Source organism: Pristiophorus japonicus, chromosome 3 (genome assembly GCF_044704955.1).
Source record: "Pristiophorus japonicus isolate sPriJap1 chromosome 3, sPriJap1.hap1, whole genome shotgun sequence".
NCBI lineage: Eukaryota > Metazoa > Chordata > Chondrichthyes > Pristiophoridae > Pristiophorus > Pristiophorus japonicus.
Genome location: NC_091979.1, coordinates 330070112 through 330087700, shown reverse-complemented (window position 1 = coordinate 330087700; position 17589 = coordinate 330070112). Strand labels below are relative to the sequence as shown.

Genomic DNA, 17589 nt, shown 5'->3' with positions numbered 1-17589 from the left:
GTGTTGTACCGGCCCTGCCAGTGTTTGATGGGACAATGTTGAGGGAGCTTTACTCTGTATCTAACCTGTGCTGTACCTGCCCTGGGAATATCTGGTGGGACAGTGCAGAGGGATCCTTACTGTGTATTTAATCTGTGTTGTACCTGCCCTGGGAGTGTTTGATGGGTCAGCGTAAAGCGAGCTTTAAATTGTAACCCTTGCTGGACCTGCCCTGGGTTTCTTTAGGACAGTGTAGAGAAAGCTTTACTCTATCTATCCTGTGCTGTACCTGCCCTGGGAGTGTTTAATGGGACAGTGTAGAGGGAGCTTTATTCTGTATCTAATCAATGCAATATCTACTCTGGAATTCTTGGGACAGGGCAGAGGGAGATATACTCTGTATCTAACCTGTGTTGTAACTGCCCTTGGAATGTCTGGTGGGACAGTGTTGAGGGAGCTTTACTCTATATCTAAGCAAGGCAAGTATATCCTTCCTTAGATAAGGAGGGAAAACTGTGCACAGTAGTCCATGTGTGGTAAGGGAGTAAAAGGTTATGGGGAGCGGGCAGGGAAGTGGAGCTGAGCCTGTGAGTCATGATATTGAATGAGGAGCAGGCTCGGGGGCCGGGTGGCCCCCTCCTGCCCCTATTTCTCATGGTCTTATGTACCCAGGATGCCCCGCGGGGGAGAATGTGCCACACCCAGACTACAGGAGCTCAGTGCACAGGCCTGGGCTCTGGCTGTGTTTGGAGCATGCGCAGTGTGTATAATGACGGAGGCGACACGGTTCGCACAGGTTCCACAGGTGTCATTTTCAGCGGGACGGAGGGGAGTAATGGACCAGCGGAGAGCCGGAGAGACTTCATAAACAACCGATGCATGCCGCAAGCTTGGAATAATAACCGGAATATCGGCGGTTACAGCTTCGGGGCTTTTTCTCGGTCGCAGGCCCAGACTAACGGCGGCCATTTTCGTACAGGAAGTCCGGTTCAGCGCTCCGCCATCTTCAGTGAGCAGCACACAGCATGCGTGGCCATCTTGGTGCAGGAGCAAAGTGAGCGATGTCAGTGTTTGTCGAAGAGAAACCAGCTGTAAGGAAGGAAGGGGAACCAGTGAGTGTAGAACTGAACCCAGCCAGAGTCAGCACCTTCAGGGGACGGGAGGGAGGGGAATCAGTGAGTGTAGAACTGAAACAAGCCAGAGTCAGCACCTTCAGGGGAGGGGAACCAGTGAGTGTAGAACTGAACCCAGCCAGAGTCAGCACCTTCAGGGGAGGGGAACCAGTGAGTGTAGAACTGAACCCAGCCAGAGTCAGTACCTTCAGTGGAGGGGAACCAGTGAGTGTAGAACTGAACCCAGCCAGAGTCAGCACCTTCAGGGGACGGGAGGGGAACTAGTGAGTGTAGAACTGAACCCAGCCAGTGTCAGTACCTTCAGTGGAGGGGAACCAGTGAGTGTAGAACTGAACCCAGCCAGAGTCAGTACCTTCAGTGGAGGGGAACCAGTGAATGTAGAACTGAACCCAGCCAGTGTCAGTACCTTCAGTGGAGGGGAATCAGTGAGTGTATAAATGAATCCAGCCAGAGTCAGTACCTTCAGGGGACGGGAGGGAGGGGAATCAGTGAGTGTAGAACTGAACCCAGCCAGAGTCAGTACCTTCAGGGGACGGGAGGGAGGGGAATCAGTGAGTGTAGAACTGAACCCAGCCAGAGTCAGCACCTTCAGGGGAGGAGAGGGAGGGGAATCAGTGAGTGCAGAACTGAACCCAGCCAGAGTCAGCACCTTCAGGGGAGAGAGGGAGGGGAATCAGTGAGTGTAGAACTGAACCCAGCCAGAGTCAGCACCTTCAAGGGAGGGGAACCAGTGAGTGTAGAACTGAACCCAGCCAGAGTCAGTACCTTTTGGGGACGGGAGGGAGGGGAATCAGTGAGTGTAGAACTGAACCCAGCCAGAGTCAGTACCTTCAGGGGACGGGAGGGAGGGGAATCAGTGAGTGCAGAACTGAACCCAGCCAGAGTCAGTACCTTCAGGGGATGGGAGGGAGGGGAATCAGTGAGTGTAGAACTGAACCCAGCCAGAGTCAGTACCTTCAGGGGAGGGGAGGGAGGGGAACCAGTGAGTGTAGAACTGAACCCAGCCAGAGTCAGTACCTTTTGGGGACGGGAGGGAGGGGAATCAGTGAGTGCAGAACTGAACCCAGCCAGAGTCAGTACCTTCAGGGGAGGGGAACTAGTGAGTGTATAAATGAATCCAGCCAGAGTCAGCACCTTCATGGGAAGGGAGAGGGAGGGGAACTAGTGAGTGTATAAATGAATCCAGCCAGAGTTGGCACCTTCTTAGGTAGGGAGGGGGAGCCAGTGAGTGTCGAACTGATCCCAGCCACAGTCAGCACCTTAAGGGGAAGGGTCAGAGGGGAGGGAGAGGAACCAGAATCTATATCTGAACACAGCCAGAATCAGCATCTTCCAGGGAGGAGAGAGATAGGACAGAGGGGAACCAGTGAGTGTAGAACTGAACTCGGCCAGAGTCAGCACCTTCAGGGGAGGAGAGGGATGGGAACCAGTGAATGTAGAACTGAACCCAGTCAATGTAGAACTGAACCCATCCAGCATCAGCATCTTCAGGGGAGGAGAGGGAGGGGAACCAGTGAGTGTATTTCTGAACCCAGTCAGAATTGGTGGTGAAAACTGGGAGGGGAGGTGAAACAGTCTAGCGACATGCGATGGGTTTGGATTTCATCACAGCAGGAGGGACAATGTGTGGGACGGGGATTTACAGCTTTGGAAGAACAAGAGAGGAAAGAATGTTCCATGGAAACTAGATGTGTCTATCCTGAATTCGTGTCTTGTACTGACAGTGATGAGTTTTGTTATCTCCTTTTACAGTGTATTAGAAGAGGAGATTTTCAGACAGGAAACACAAATCAAACATCACGTCAAGATCTGACAGAGTTAATCGTTTCATCAGGACTTGAATATCATCATCCTTTGAAAGTGGAAGGAGAAATGTTTGTCTGTTCTGTCTGTGGGAAAAGATTTCAAATATCAGTGTGACTGGAAAAGCACCGAGACACACACAGACCCGAGTGAGTGTTCCAGTGCACTGCCTGTGGAAAGAGCTTCAACCAGTTACACAGCCTGAAAAAACATCGCACCATTCACAGCGGGGAGAAACCGTACACGTGTTGTGTGTGGACCAGGCTTCAACTGATCGTCCAACCTGGAGAGTCACAAGAATACCCGCACCATGGAGAAACTGTGGAAATGTGGTGACTGTGGGAAGGGATTCAGATCACCGTCTGAGCTGGAAATGCATCGACGCAGTCACACTGGGGAGAGACCATTCACCTGCTCAGAGTGTGGGAAGGGATTCACTTGTTCATCCGACCTGCTGAAACACCAGCGAGTTAACACTGGGGACAAGCCATTCACCTGCTCTCAGTGTGGGCAGGGATTCACTCGGTCATCCAACTTGCTGAAACACCAGCAAGTTCACACTGGGGAGAGGCCGTTCACCTGCTCTGAGTGTGGGAAGGGATTCACTCTGTCATCCCACCTGCTGAGACACCAACGAGTTCACAAGTGACTGCAGGGGTTGGAATCTGCTGTTATTGCTGCTGTTAATCACATCCCGACTGAACCATGTTCATTCTGACAGTTGGAGTTTGTTTCTGCTGATGTTAATAACCCTATAACTGGGCTGGACTTTAATATTCTGGATATATTGCTGATTGTGTTCTCGGGGCTGCAGTGTCCATTTAAGAAATGCTGTGTGTTATCTTTCCCCTTAATTCAGCAACTCTCAACAGAAATTTAATTTGCAATAAAATTATCAACTTTTACTTTAATTCTAAATTGATCTTTGGTATAAAATCTACAATACAGTGTGTGAAAATTTCCACTGAATACAACCTCCAATTAGAAAGCTTGCTGACAATTCTTACTGACTTGCACATTACACACAATGGCCCCTCCATTATCCACCAGAAAGAAGGGGAATGGGAATTGGTGGGGAATCAGTGTCCCCAAATGTTGCCCCTCCCATCTGGTGTAGCAATCCCCTCGGCTCGGGAATGGAGACAAGTCCAGACCAAAACTGTGCGCTGTACTCCAGGTGTGGTCTTACCAACGCCCCGTACAGTTGTAGCATGACTTCCCTACTTTTATACTCCATCCCCCTTGCAATAAAGGCCAGCATTCCATTTGCCTTCCTGATTACTTGCTGTACCTGCATGCTGACATTTTGTGTTTCATGTACAAGAACCCCCACATCCCTCTACTACAGCATTTTGTAATCATCCCCATTTAAATAATTTGCTTTTTTATTTTACCTACCAAAGAAGATAACCTGACATTTTACCTCATTTTCATCTGCCAGACTTCTGCCCACTCACTGAGTCTATCTATATCCCTTTGTAGATTCTTTGCGACCTCCTCACAACTTGCTTTCCCACCTATCTTTGTATCATCAGCAAAGTTGGCTACATTATACTCGGTCCCTTCATCCAAGTCATTAATATAAATTGTTAATAGTTGAGGCTTTAGCACTGATCCCACAGCACCCCACTAGTTACAGTTTGCCAACCTGAAAATGATCCATTTATCCCGACTCTGTTTTCTGTCAGTGAGCCAATCCTCTATCCATGCTGATATATTACCCCCAACCCCGTGAGCTCTTAGCTTGTGCAGTAACCTTTTGTGTGGCACCTTATCGAATGCTTTCTGGACATGCAAATATGCAACATCAGCCGGTTCTCCTTCATCCACTCTACACATTAGATCCCCTAACAACTCCAGCAAAGTTGTCAATCATGATTTCCCTTTCATAAAACCATGCTGACTCTGCTTGACTGTAATATGATTTTCTTTATGTCCTGCTACTACTTTGTTAATGACTTACTCTAGTATTTTCCCATTGACAGATGGTAGGCTAACTGGTCTATAGTCTCCTGCTCTCTGTCTCCCTCCTTACTTGAATAGGGGTGTGACATTTGCAGTTTTCCAGTCCGCTGGGACCTCTCCAGAATTCAGGGAATTTTGGCAGATTACAACCAATGCATCCACTATCTCTGCAGCCGCTTCTTTTAAGACCCTGGGATGCATGTCATCAGGTCCCGGGGACTTGTCCACCTTTAGTCCCATTAGTTTGATTACTACTTTATGTCTGGTGATAGTGACTGTTTAAGTGTTCCCCCCCCCTCTGCAATAGCTCGTTGATTATCAACTATTGGGATGTTTTTTGTATCCTCTACCATGAAGACCGATACAAAATATTTGTTCAAATCTCTGCCATTTCTGTGTTTCCCATTATTAATTCTCCAGTCTCATCTTCTAAGGGACCAATGTTTAGCTAAAATACTCATTTCCTTTTTATATCTCTGTAGAAGCACTTACTTCTGTTTTTATATTTCTTGCTAGTTTGCTCTCATCTGCTATCTTCTCTGCCTTCATCATTTTTTTTAGTTATCCTTTGCTGGTTTCTAAAAATTTCCCAATCCTCTGACCTTCCACTGTCCTTTGCAACATTGTATGCCTTTTTTTCAATTTGATACCATCCTTTACTTCCTTCGTTCGCCAGGGATGGTTCATCCTTCTCTTAGCATCTTTATTTCTCACTTGAATAAATCTTTCCTGAGAATTGACAAATCTTCTGGAATTTTTTGAGGATGTTTCCAGTAGAGTGGATAAGGGAGAACCAGTTGATGTGGTATATTTGGACTTTCAGAAGGCGTTCGACAAGGTCCCACACAAGAGATTGATGTGCAAAGTTAGAGCACATGGGATTGGGGGCAGTGTGCTGACATGGATTGAGAACTGGTTGTCAGACAGGAAGCAAAGAGTAGGAGTAAATGGGGACTTTTCAGAATGGCAGGCAGTGACTAGTGGGGTACCGCAAGGTTCTGTGCTGGGGCCCCAGCTGTTTACACTGTACATTAATGATTTAGATGAGGGGATTAAATGTAGTATCTCCAAATTTGCGGATGACACTAAGTTGGGTGGCAGTGTGAGCTGCGAGGAGGATGCTGTGAGGCTGCAGAGCGACTTGGATAGGTTAGGTGAGTGGGCAAATGCATGGCAGATGAAGTATAATGTGGATAAATGTGAGGTTATCCACTTTGGTGGTAAAAACAGAGAGACAGACTATTATCTGAATGGTGACAGATTAGGAAAAGGGGAGGTGCAAAGAGACCTGGGTGTCATGGTACATCAGTCATTGAAGGTTGGCATGCAGGTGCAGCAGGCGGTTAAGAAAGCAAATGGCATGTTGGCCTTCATAGCAAGGGGATTTGAGTACAGGGGCAGGGAGGTGTTGCTACAGTTGTACAGGGCATTGGTGAGGCCACACCTGGAGTATTGTGTACAGTTTTGGTCTCCTAACCTGAGGAAGGACATTCTTGCTATTGAGGGAGTGCAGCGAAGGTTCACCAGACTGATTCCCGGGATGGCGGGACTGACCTATCAAGAAAGACTGGATCAACTGGGCTTGTATTCACTGGAGTTCAGAAGAATGAGAGGGGACCTCATAGAAACATTTAAAATTCTGACGGGGTTAGACAGGTTCCCAATGTTGGGGAAGTCCAGAACCAGAGGTCACAGTCTAAGGATAAGGGGTAAGCCATTTAGGACCGAGATGCGGAGGAACTTCTTCACCCAGAGAGTGGTGAACCTGTGGAATTCTCTTCCACAGAAAGTTGTTGAGGCCAATTCACTAAATATATTCAAAAAGGAGTTAGATGAGGTCCTTACTACTAGGGGGATCAAGGGGTATGGCGAGAAAGCAGGAATGGGGTACTGAAGTTGAATGTTCAGCCATGAACTCATTGAATGGCGGTGCAGGCTAGAAGGGCCGAATGGCCTACTCCTGCACCTATTTTCTATGTTTCTATGTTTCTAAGTTATGAAATATCTCCTTAAATGTTTGCCACTGCGTTTCTACAGTCTTACCCTTTAATGTATTTTCCCAGTCCACTTGGTGTCAGTGACTGTGGGGTTGGTTCAACCTTATTTGACCCGACCAAGGCCTTTGACATTCAACCGTGAGGGATTATGGAGTGTATTCTTCAAATTCGGCTGTCCTCAAACATTTGTCACCATTCTCTGCTTGCTTCATGATAACATGCAAGTGGTAATCCTGACCAATGGATTGGTGACCAATCCACCACAGACCCAATTCATGTCTGAACCGGGGTGAAACAAGGCTATGTCATTGCACCGATGCTCTTCTCGATCTTCCTTGCTGCAATGCTACATTGCACTGTCAGTAAGCTTCCCGCTGGAGTGGAGATAATCTGTAGAACAAACAGGAAACTGTTCAACCTCCATCGACTTCAGACCAGATCCAAGGTGGTGCCATCATCTGTTCTTGATTTACAATATACAGATGAAGCTTGCGTCTGTGCTCACTCGGAGGACGAATACCAAACCATCATCAACACATTCACCGTAGCGTCTGAGAGCATAGGTCTTACACTAAACACCCATAAAACAAAGGTGCTCTATCAACCTGCCCCCACCACACAGCACTGCACCCCCACCTCCCAACCCTTCCCCAATTATCAAAATCCATGTTGGCAGTCTGAGGAGACGGGAGTCCGGGGAGATCGAGGAGACCTATAAAAGGCCCGTGAGTCCAGGAGTTCGGGCAGCAGTCGGAGGAGACGGGAGTCCGGGGAGATCGAGGAGGCCTATAAAAGGCCCCCGAGTCCAGGAGTTCGGGCAGCAGTCGGAGGAGACGGGAGTCCGGGGAGATCGAGGAGGCCTATAAAAGGCCCGAGATTCCAGGAGTTCGGGCAGCAGTCGGAGGAGACGGGAGATCGAGGAGGCCAGCTGGTGCAGCTGCTGGGGCAAAAGGTAAACAAAGAAGTAGAAAGAAATCGAAAGGTGACGTCACAGCCAAGGGGGTAAGTGATTGGCTGGTGATTGGTGAGTAGTTTTTCTTTTTTTTTTCCTTTACCAGTAGGTAACCTTTATCATTGTTGTTGCCAAATTAAATTAAGCTAAAGGTTAAGTCATGGCAGGAGAGCTCGGACACGTGTCATGCTCCTCCTGTGCTATATGGGAAGTCAGGGATGCTTCCAGTGTCCCTAACGACTACATGTGTGGGAAGTGTATCCTGCTGCAGCTCCTGACAGACCGCATTGCGGCACTGGAGCTGCGGGTGGACTCACTGGAGCATTCGCGATGCTGTGAATTGCACGTTTAGTGAGTTGGTCATACCGCAGATAAAGGTTACACAGACAGATAGGGAATGGATGACCAACAGGAAGAGCAGTGGAAGGAAGGTAGTGCAGAGGTCATCTGCAGTGGATCACATGGATGAACTTCAACAATTGTACATTCTTGTCTGGAGTAAAAATAAAACGGCGAAGGTGGCTCAACCGTGGCTAAGAAGGGAAATTAAGGATAGTGTTAAAGCCAAGGAAGAGCCATATAAATTGGCCTGAGGACTGGGAGAAATTCAGAATTCAGCAGAGGAGGACAAAGGGTTTAATTAGGAGGGGGGAAATAGAGTATGAGAGGAAGCTTACCGGGAACATAAAAACTGACTGCAAAAGCTTCTATAGATATGTGAAGAGAAAAAGATTAGTGAAGACAAACTAATGTCAGATTCAGGTGAATTTATAATGGGGAACAAAGAAATGGCAGACAAGTTGAACAAATACTTTGGTTCTGTCTTCAGGAAGGAAGACACAAATAACCTTCCGGAAGTACTAGGGAACCGAGGGTCTAGTGAGAAGGAGGAACTGAAGGATATCCTTATTAGGCGGGAAATTGTGTTCGGGAAATTGATGGGATTGAAGGCCGATAAATCCCCGGGGCCTGATAGTCTGCATCCCAGAGTACTTAAGGAAGTGGCCCTAGAAATAGTGGATGCATTGGTGATCATTTTCCAACAGTCTATCGACTCTGGATCAGTTCCAATGGACTGGAGGGTAGCTAATAGAACCACTTTTATAAAAAAAAGGAGGGAGAGAAAACGTGTAATTATACACCAGTTAGCCTGACATCAGTAGTGGGGAAAATGTTGGAATCAATTATTAAAGATGAAATAGAAGTGCATTTGGAAAGCAGTGATAGGATCGGTCCAAGTCAGCATGGATTTATGAAAGGGAAATCATGCTTGACAAATCTTCTGGAATTTTTTGAGGATGTAACTAGTAGAGTGGACAAGGGAGCACCAGTAGATGTGGTGTATTTGGACTTTCAAAAAGCTTTTGACAAGGTCCCAACAAGAGATTGGTGTGCAAAATATCAGCACATGGTATTGGGGGTAATGTACAGACATGGATAGAGAACTGGTTGGCAGACAGGAAGCAGAGATTCGGGATAAACGGGACTTTTTCAGAATGGCAGGCAGTGACTAGTGGGATGCCGCAGGGCTCAGTGCTGGGACCCCAGCTATTTACAATATACATTAATGATTTGGATGAGGGAATTGAGTGTAATATCTCCAAGTTTGCGGATGACACTAAGCTGGGTAACGGTGTGAGCTGTGAGGAGGACATTAAGAGGCTGCAGGCTGACTTGGACAGGTTAGGTGAGGGGCATGGCAGCTGCAGTATAATGTGGATAAGTGTGAGGTTAACCATTTCGGGGGAAAAACACGAAGGCAGAATATTATCTGAATGGTGACAGATTAGCAATAGGGGAGTTGCAACGAGACCTGGGTGTCATGGTTCATCAGTCATTGAAAGTTGGCATGCAGGTACAGCAGGCGGTGAAGAAGGCAAATGGTATGCTAGTCTTCATCGTTAGGGGTTTTGAGTATAGGAGCAGGGAGGTCTTACTGCAGTTGTATAGAGCCTTGGTGAGGCCTCACCTGGAATATTGTGCACAGTTTTGGTCTCCTAATCTGAGAAAGGACGTTCTTGCTATTGAGGGAGTGCAGCGAAGGTTCACCAGACTGATTCTCGAGATGGCTGGACTGACATATGAGGAGAGACTGGATCGACTGGGCCTGTATTCACTGGAGTTTAGAAGGATGAGAGGGGATTTCATCGAAACATATAAAATTCTAACGAGACTGGACAGGTTAGATGCAGGAAGAATGTTCCCGATGTTGGGGAAGTCCAGAACCAGGGGACACAGCCTAAGGATAAGGGGAAGGCCATTTAGGACCGAGATGAGGAGAAACTTCTTCACTCAGAGAGTTGTTAACTTGTGGAATTCCTTACCGCAGAGAGTTGTTGATGCCAGCTCATTGGATATATTCAAGAGGGAGTTAGATATGGCCCTTACGGCTAAAGGGATCAAGGGGTATGGAGAGAAAGCAGGAAAGGGGTACTGAGGGAATGATCAGCCATGATCTTATTGAATGGTGCTGCAGGCTCGAAGGGCCAAATGGCCTACTCCTGCACCTATTTTCTATGTTTCTATGATGAGGCCTTGGACATTTTGCATACCTCGGGAGCCTACTGTAAACAAAGGCAGATATCGATAACGTGGTGTAACACTGCCTTCAGTGTGTCAGCACAGCCTTTGGTCGCCAAAGGAATAGAGTGTTTGAAGATCAGAACCTTAAAACGAGCACAAAGCTCATGGTCGACAGAGCAGTAGTGATACCTGCCCTCAGACATGGACTATGTACAGCAGGCACATCAAAGCACTGGAGAAGTTCCATCAACACTGCCTCTGGAAGATCCTGCAAATCCATTGGCAGGATAGACACACCAACATCTGTTCTCACGCAGGCCAACATCCTCAGCATTGAAGCACTGACCACGCTCGATCAGCCACGATGAGCGGGCCACATCGTCCATATGCCTGATATGAAACTCCCAAAGCAAGCGCTCTACTCAGAGCTTCGGCAAGCGAGCCCCAGGAGGAAGAGGAAACGCTTGAAGGACACCCTCAAGGCCTCCTTGAAGAAGTTGAACATCCCCACCGACACCTGGGAATCCCTGGCGCAAGATCACTCAAAGTGGAAGAGAATAATCCGTGAGGGCGTCGAACACTTCGAGTCTCTCCACCTGGAGCAAGTGGAGACCAAGCACATACAGCGGAAGGAGCGCACGACAACCCAAGCACTTCAACAAACCGGCACTTCAACCAACGTACTTTCAACCACCGTCTGTCCAACCTGCGACAGAGACTGTAGCTCCCGCACTGGACTTAACAGTCATCTGAGATCTCATTCTTAATGTGGAAACAAGTCATCCTCGACTCCAAGGGACTGCCTATGATAATAATTGTTGGTTTATATCAGACAGGAGGAGATTGGTGTCAGTGACTGTGGGGTGGGTTTATATCAGACAGGAGGAGATTGGTGTCAGTGACTGTGGGGTGGGTTTATATCAGACAGGATGAGATTGGTGTCAGTGACTGTGGGGTAGGTTTATATCAGACAGGAGGGGATTGGTGTCAGTGACTGTGGGGTGGGTTTATATCAGACAGGAGGGGATTGGTGTCAGTGACTGTGGGGTGGGTTTATATCAGACAGGAGGAGATTGGTGTCAGTGACTGTGGGCTGGGTTTATATCAGACAGGAGGGGATTGGTGTCAGTGACTGTGGGGTGGGTTTATATCAGACAGGAGGAGATTGGTGTCAGTGACTGGGGTGGGTTTATATCAGACAGGAGGGGATTGGTGTCAGTGACTGTGGGGTGGGTTTATATCAGACAGGAGGGGATTGGTGTCAGTGACTGTGGGGTGGGTTTATATCAGACAGGAGGAGATTGGTGTCAGTGACTGTGGGGTGGGTTTATATCAGACAGGAGGGGATTGGTGTCAGTGACTGTGGGGTGGGTTTATATCAGACAGGAGGAGATTGGTGTCAGTGACTGTGGGGTGGGTTTATATCAGACAGGAGGAGATTGGTAACATGGAATCATAGCAGTTTACAACAGAGAAGGAGGCCATTTGGCCCATCATGTCTGTGCGGCCGATAAAGAGCTATCCAGCCTAATCCCACTTTCCAGCTCTTGGTCCGTCGCCCTGCTAAGCTGTACGGCCGCTCAGCGGTCTGGAGGTTCCGCACAGGCCACTCACCGGCTTTTACATTGAAGAAACTGCACAAGCACGGAAATTTGAATGGGTTATGCAGCCAGTTAAAGGGAGCGCGCACCTAAAATATAAATTAGAGGCAAGATTTGGTGTGGACCCTTTGTCAACTTGCATAAACTCCTGTGTTCTCTCTCTGAGCTGCTGTGTGTTTACAGCATTTTCTGTGTTGTCTGAATTTTGATGCAGACAATTTGTTCTTTACTTGTTACTGGAATAGCTGGTGGTTCATGGAGTAATGTGGATGGGTTGTAGGTTCCCCATGGTTCTCGGTCTTGGCTTGGTCATCATTGAGCAAAGCTGTCTCTTTGTATGCAGTCATGGATGTTATCAGCACAGGAAGAGGTCATTTGGCTCATTATGCCTGTGCAGACTCTCCAAGAGTCCTTTCCCCATATTGTTTACAATTATTCCAATTATTCCTTTTCCCAACATTTTCCCACTCGCCTTTTTAAAAGCTATTGTACATCTCGTTTGCGGTAGAGAATTCTGTATCCTAACAATCCAGTGTGTGAAACGAAAAGCACATTTTCTGCTCTCTTCCTTCATTCATTTGGACAATAATCTGAAGTTTATGCCCTTCCGTTACTGGCTCACCAACCAGTTTCACTCTCAGAATGTTGAGCACGCACCAGAATGATGAGCAGTCCCAGTTTCTGGAATCTGTCATCATAAGTGAAGCCTCTCATGTCTGGTACCACCAGATCTTTGATATCTTTCCAAAGATGCCCAAACCTGGACACAATATTCGAATGAGCTTCTCATTTTAACATTATATCTTGTGTTTTGTACTCTAGACTTCCATTTGCAAAACCGAGGATAGCACATATTTTCTCAATTTGAGCAACTTTTCCAACCCTTAGACTGACCTTGCACCTCCTGGCAGTGAGTTCCAGAGCAACGCTGTCAAAGGTCCTGGGGCAGATTGTCTACCAACCCTCAGCAAAAGAGCTGGGTAACCTGAAGGCCCAGGAGAATCAGGGGGGATGGGAATCACTTCATCAGAAGTGACGGGCTAATCAAACTGGCAAGATCATCGAGAATGTAACGTACCATAGCGAATCAACTGCATTACCCTGTCTACACTTTCTATCCCTTCTTCAAAGAATTCAGTCAGATTCGTCAAGCACGACCTTCCCTTTTGAAATCCATGCTGTCTGCTCTGCATTATATTTTCAATTCCGAGATGTTTTCTGTTGCATCTTTGAGTATAGATACCATTATCTTTCCTGCCACTGACGTTAAGTTAGCTGGTCCGTGGTTTACTGCTCATGTTCTCTCTCCTTTTTCTAAATACCTGTATATGAATATCATTAGATATAAAAATAATATCACTTCAACTTTGACTACTTCATCTAGTCTGATATAACCCAACCCCACAGTCACTGACACCAATCTCCTCCTGTCTGATATAAACCCACCCACAGTCACTGACACCAATCCCCTCCTGTCTGATATAAACCCACCCCACAGTCACTGACACCAATCTCCTCCTGTCTGATATAAACCCACCCCACAGTCACTGACACCAATCTCCTCCTGTCTGATATAAACCCACCTCACAGTCACTGACACCAATCTCCTCCTGTCTGATATAAATCCACCCCACAATCACTGACACCAATCCCCTCCTGTCTGATATAAACCCACCCCACAGTCACTGACACCAATCCCCTCCTGTCTGATATAAACCCACCCCACGGTCACTGACACCAATCCCCTCCTGTCTGATATAACCCAACCCCACAGTCACTGACACCAATCCCCTCCTGTCTGATGAAACGAATTTAAGGAGCTATGAGCTAAATTAAAAAGTAGGACCTCAAAAGTAGTAATCTCGGGATTGCTACCAGTGCCACGTGCTAGTCAGAGTAGGAATCGCAGGATAGCGCAGATGAATACGTGGCTTGAGCAGTGGTGCAGCAGGGAGGGATTCAAATTCCTGGGGCATTGGAACCGGTTCTGGGGGAGGTGGGACCAGTACAAACCGGACGGTCTGCACCTGGGCAGGACCGGAACCAATGTCCTAGGGGGAGTGTTTGCTAGTGCTGTTTGGGAGGAGTTAAACTAATATGGCAGGGGGATGGGAACCAATGCAGGGAGACAGAGGGAAACAAAAAGGAGACAAAAGCAAAAGACAGAAAGGAGATGAGGAAAAGTGGAGGGCAGAGAAACCTAAGGCAAAGAACAAAAAGGGCCATTGTACAACAAAATTCTAAAAGGACAAAGGGTGTTAAAAAACAAACCTGAAGGCTTTGTGTCTTAATGCAAGGAGTATCCATAAAAAGGTGGATGAATTAACTGTGCAAATAGATGTTAACAAATATGATGTGATTGGGATTACAGAGACGTGGCTCCAGGATGATCAGGGCTGGGTACTCAACATCCAGGGGTATTCAACATTCAGGAAGGATAGAACAAAAGGAAAAGGAGGTGGGGTAGCATTGCTGGTTAAAGAGGAGATTAATGCAATAGTTAGGAAGGACATTAGCTTGGATGATGTGGAATCTATATGGGTAGAGCTGCAGAACACCAAAGGGCAAAAAACGTTAGTGGGAGTTGTGTGCAGACCTCCAAACAGTAGTAATGATGTTGGGGAGGGCATCAAACAGGAAATTAGGGGTGCATGCAATAAAGGTGCAGCAGTTATAATGGATGACTTTAATATGCACATAGATTGGGCTAACCAAACTGGAAGCAATACGGTGGAGGAGGATTTCCTGGAGTGCATAAGGGATGGTTTTCTAGACCAATATATCGAGGAACCAACTAGGGGGGAGGCCATCTTAGACTGGGTGTTGTGTAATGAGAGAGGATTAATTAGCAATCTCATTGTGCGAGGCCCCTTGGGGAAGAGTGACCATAATATGGTGGAATTCTGCATTGGGATGGAGAATGAAACAGTTAATTCAGAGACCATGGTCCAGAACTTAAAGAAGGGTAACTTTGAAGGTATGAGGCGTGAATTGGCTTGGATAGATTGGCGAATGATACTTAAGGGGTTGACTGTGGATGGGCAATGGCAGACATTTAGAGACCGCATGGATGAACTACAACAATTGTACATTCCTGTCTGGCGTAAAAATAAAAAAGGGAAGGTGGCTCAACCGTGGCTATCAAGGGAAATCAGGGATAGTATTAAAGCCAAGGAAGTGGCATACAAATTGGCCAGAAATAGCAGCGAACCCGGGGACTGGGAGAAATTTAGAACTCAGCAGAGGAGGACAAAGGGTTTGATTAGGGCAGGGAAAATAGAGTACGAGAGGAAGCTTGCAGGGAACATTAAAATGGACTGGAAAAGCTTCTATAGATATGTAAAGAGAAAAAGGTTAGTAAAGATAAATGTAGGTCCTCTGCAGTCAGAATCAGGGAAAGTCATAATGGGGAACAAAGAAATGGCAGACCAATTGAACAAGTACTTTGGTTTGGTATTCACTAAGGAGGACACAAACAACCTTCCGGATATAAAAGGGATCAGAGGGTCTAGTAAGAAGGAGGAACTGAGGGAAATCCTTATTAGTCGGGAAATTGTGTTGGGGAAATTGATGGGATTGAAGGCCAATAAATCCCCAGGGCCTGATGGTCTGCATCCCAGAGTACTTAAGGAGGTGGCCTTGGAATTAGCGGATGCATTGACAGTCATTTTCCAACATTCCATAGACCCTGGATCAGTTCCTATGGAGTGGAGGGTAGCCAATGTAACCCCACTTTTTAAAAAAGGAGGGAGAGAGAAAACAGGGAATTATAGACCGGTCAGCCTGACATCGGTAGTGGGTAAAATGATGGAATCAATTATTAAGGATAATTGATTCCATCATAGCAGCGCATTTGGAAAGAGGTGACATGATAGGTCCAAGTCAGCATGGATTTGTGAAAGGGAAATCATGCTTGACAAATCTTCTGGAATTTTTTGAGGATGTTTCCAGTAGAGTGGACAAGGGAGAACCAGTTGATGTGATGTATTTGGACTTTCAGAAGGCTTTCGACAAGGTCCCACACAAGAGATTAATGTGCAAAGTTAAAGCACATGGGATTGGGGGTAGTGTGCTGACATGGATTGAGAACTGGTTGGCAGACAGGAAGCAAAGAGTAGAAGTAAATGGGTATTTTTCAGAATGGCAGGCAGTGACTAGTGGGGTACCGCAAGGTTCTGTGCTGGGGCCCCAGCTGTTTACACTGTACATTAATGATTTAGATGAAGGGATTAAATGTAGTATCTCCAAATTTGAGGATGACACTAAGTTGGGTGGCAGTGTGAGCTGCGAGGAGGATGCTATGAGGCTGCAGGGTGACTTGGATAGGTTAGGTGAGTGGGCAAATGCATGGCACATGAAGTATAATGTGGATAAATGTGAGGTTATCCACTTTGGTGGTAAAAACAGAGAGACAGACTATTATCTGAATGGTGACAGATTAGGAAAAGGGGAGGTGCAACGAGACCTGGGTGTCATGGTACTTCAGTCATTGGAGGTTGGCATGCAGGTACAGCAGGCGGTTAAGAAAGCAAATGGCATGTTGGCCTTCATAGCGAGGGGATTTGAGTACAGGGGCAGGGAGGTGTTGCTACAGTTGTACAGGGCCTTGGTGAGGCCACACCTAGAGTATTGTGTACAGTTTTGGTCTCCTAACTTGAGGAAGGACATTCTTGCTATTGAGGGAGTGCATCGAAGGTTCACCAGACTGATTCCCGGGATGACGGGACTGACCTATCAAGAAAGACTGGATCAACTGGGCTTGTATTCACTGGAGTTCAGAAGAATGAGAGGGGACCTCATAGAAACATTTAAAATTCTGATGGGTTCAGACAGGTTAGATGCAGGAAGAATGTTCCCAATGTTGGGGAAGTCCAGAACCAGGGGACACAGTCTAAGGATAAGGGGTAAGCCATTTAGGACCGAGATGAGGAGAAACTTCTTCACCCAGAGAGTGGTGAACCTGTGGAATTATCTACCACAGAAAGTTGTTGAGGCCAATTCACTAAATATATTCAAAAAGGAGTTAGATGAGGTCCTTACTACTAGGGGGATCAAGGGGTATGGCGAGAAAGCAGGAATGGGGTACTGAAGTTGCATGTTCAGCCATGAACTCATTGAATGGCGGTGCAGGCTAGAAGGGCCGAATGGCCTACTCCTGCACCTATTTTCTATGTTTCTATGTTAAACCAACCCCACAGTCACTGACACCAATCTCCTCCTGTCTGATATAAACCAACCCCACAGGCCCAGAAAGATTAAACTCAGCCCGTTATTGATTTGGACATGTCTCCATTCCCGTGCCGAGGAGATTGCTGTACCAGACGGAGGGGCAACATTTGGGGTATCCTTGTGTCTCTCCAGGTTGGATGATCAGTTGAAGCCTCGCCCACACACACAACACGTTTACAGTTTTTCCCCGCTGTGAATGGTGCGATGTTTTTTCAGGCTGTGTAACTGGTTAAAGCTCTTTCCACAGTCAGTGCACTGGAACACTCACTCAGGTGTGTGTGTGTCTCGGTGCTTTCCAGTTACACTGATGTTTGAAATCTTTTCCCACAGACAGAACAGACAAACATTTCTCCTTCCACTTTCAAAGGCCAATGATATTCAGGTCCTGATGAATCGACTGACTCCGT

The 17589-nt window shown here is 46.9% G+C and overlaps 1 protein-coding gene and 1 pseudogene across 4 annotated transcripts in view; both read left to right on the top strand.

Moving 5' to 3' along the window:
• Window positions 1–3796, top strand: part of LOC139260402 (zinc finger protein 239-like) — a 70193-nt gene extending 66397 nt beyond the window's left edge. For 3 of the 4 annotated variants that reach the window (XM_070876974.1, XM_070876975.1, XM_070876977.1), the window contains one exon: window positions 2865–3796. In XM_070876974.1, coding sequence (XP_070733075.1) covers window positions 3226–3564 — 339 coding nt within the window. In that variant the 5' untranslated portion in view covers window positions 2865–3225 and the 3' untranslated portion in view covers window positions 3565–3796. Of the gene's footprint in view, window positions 1–866; window positions 1034–2864 lie in introns of those variants that run through there. The other variant, XM_070876976.1, reaches the window with a different exon arrangement.
• Window positions 1–17589, top strand: part of LOC139256522 (zinc finger protein 850-like) — a 511041-nt pseudogene that overhangs the window by 383965 nt on the left and 109487 nt on the right.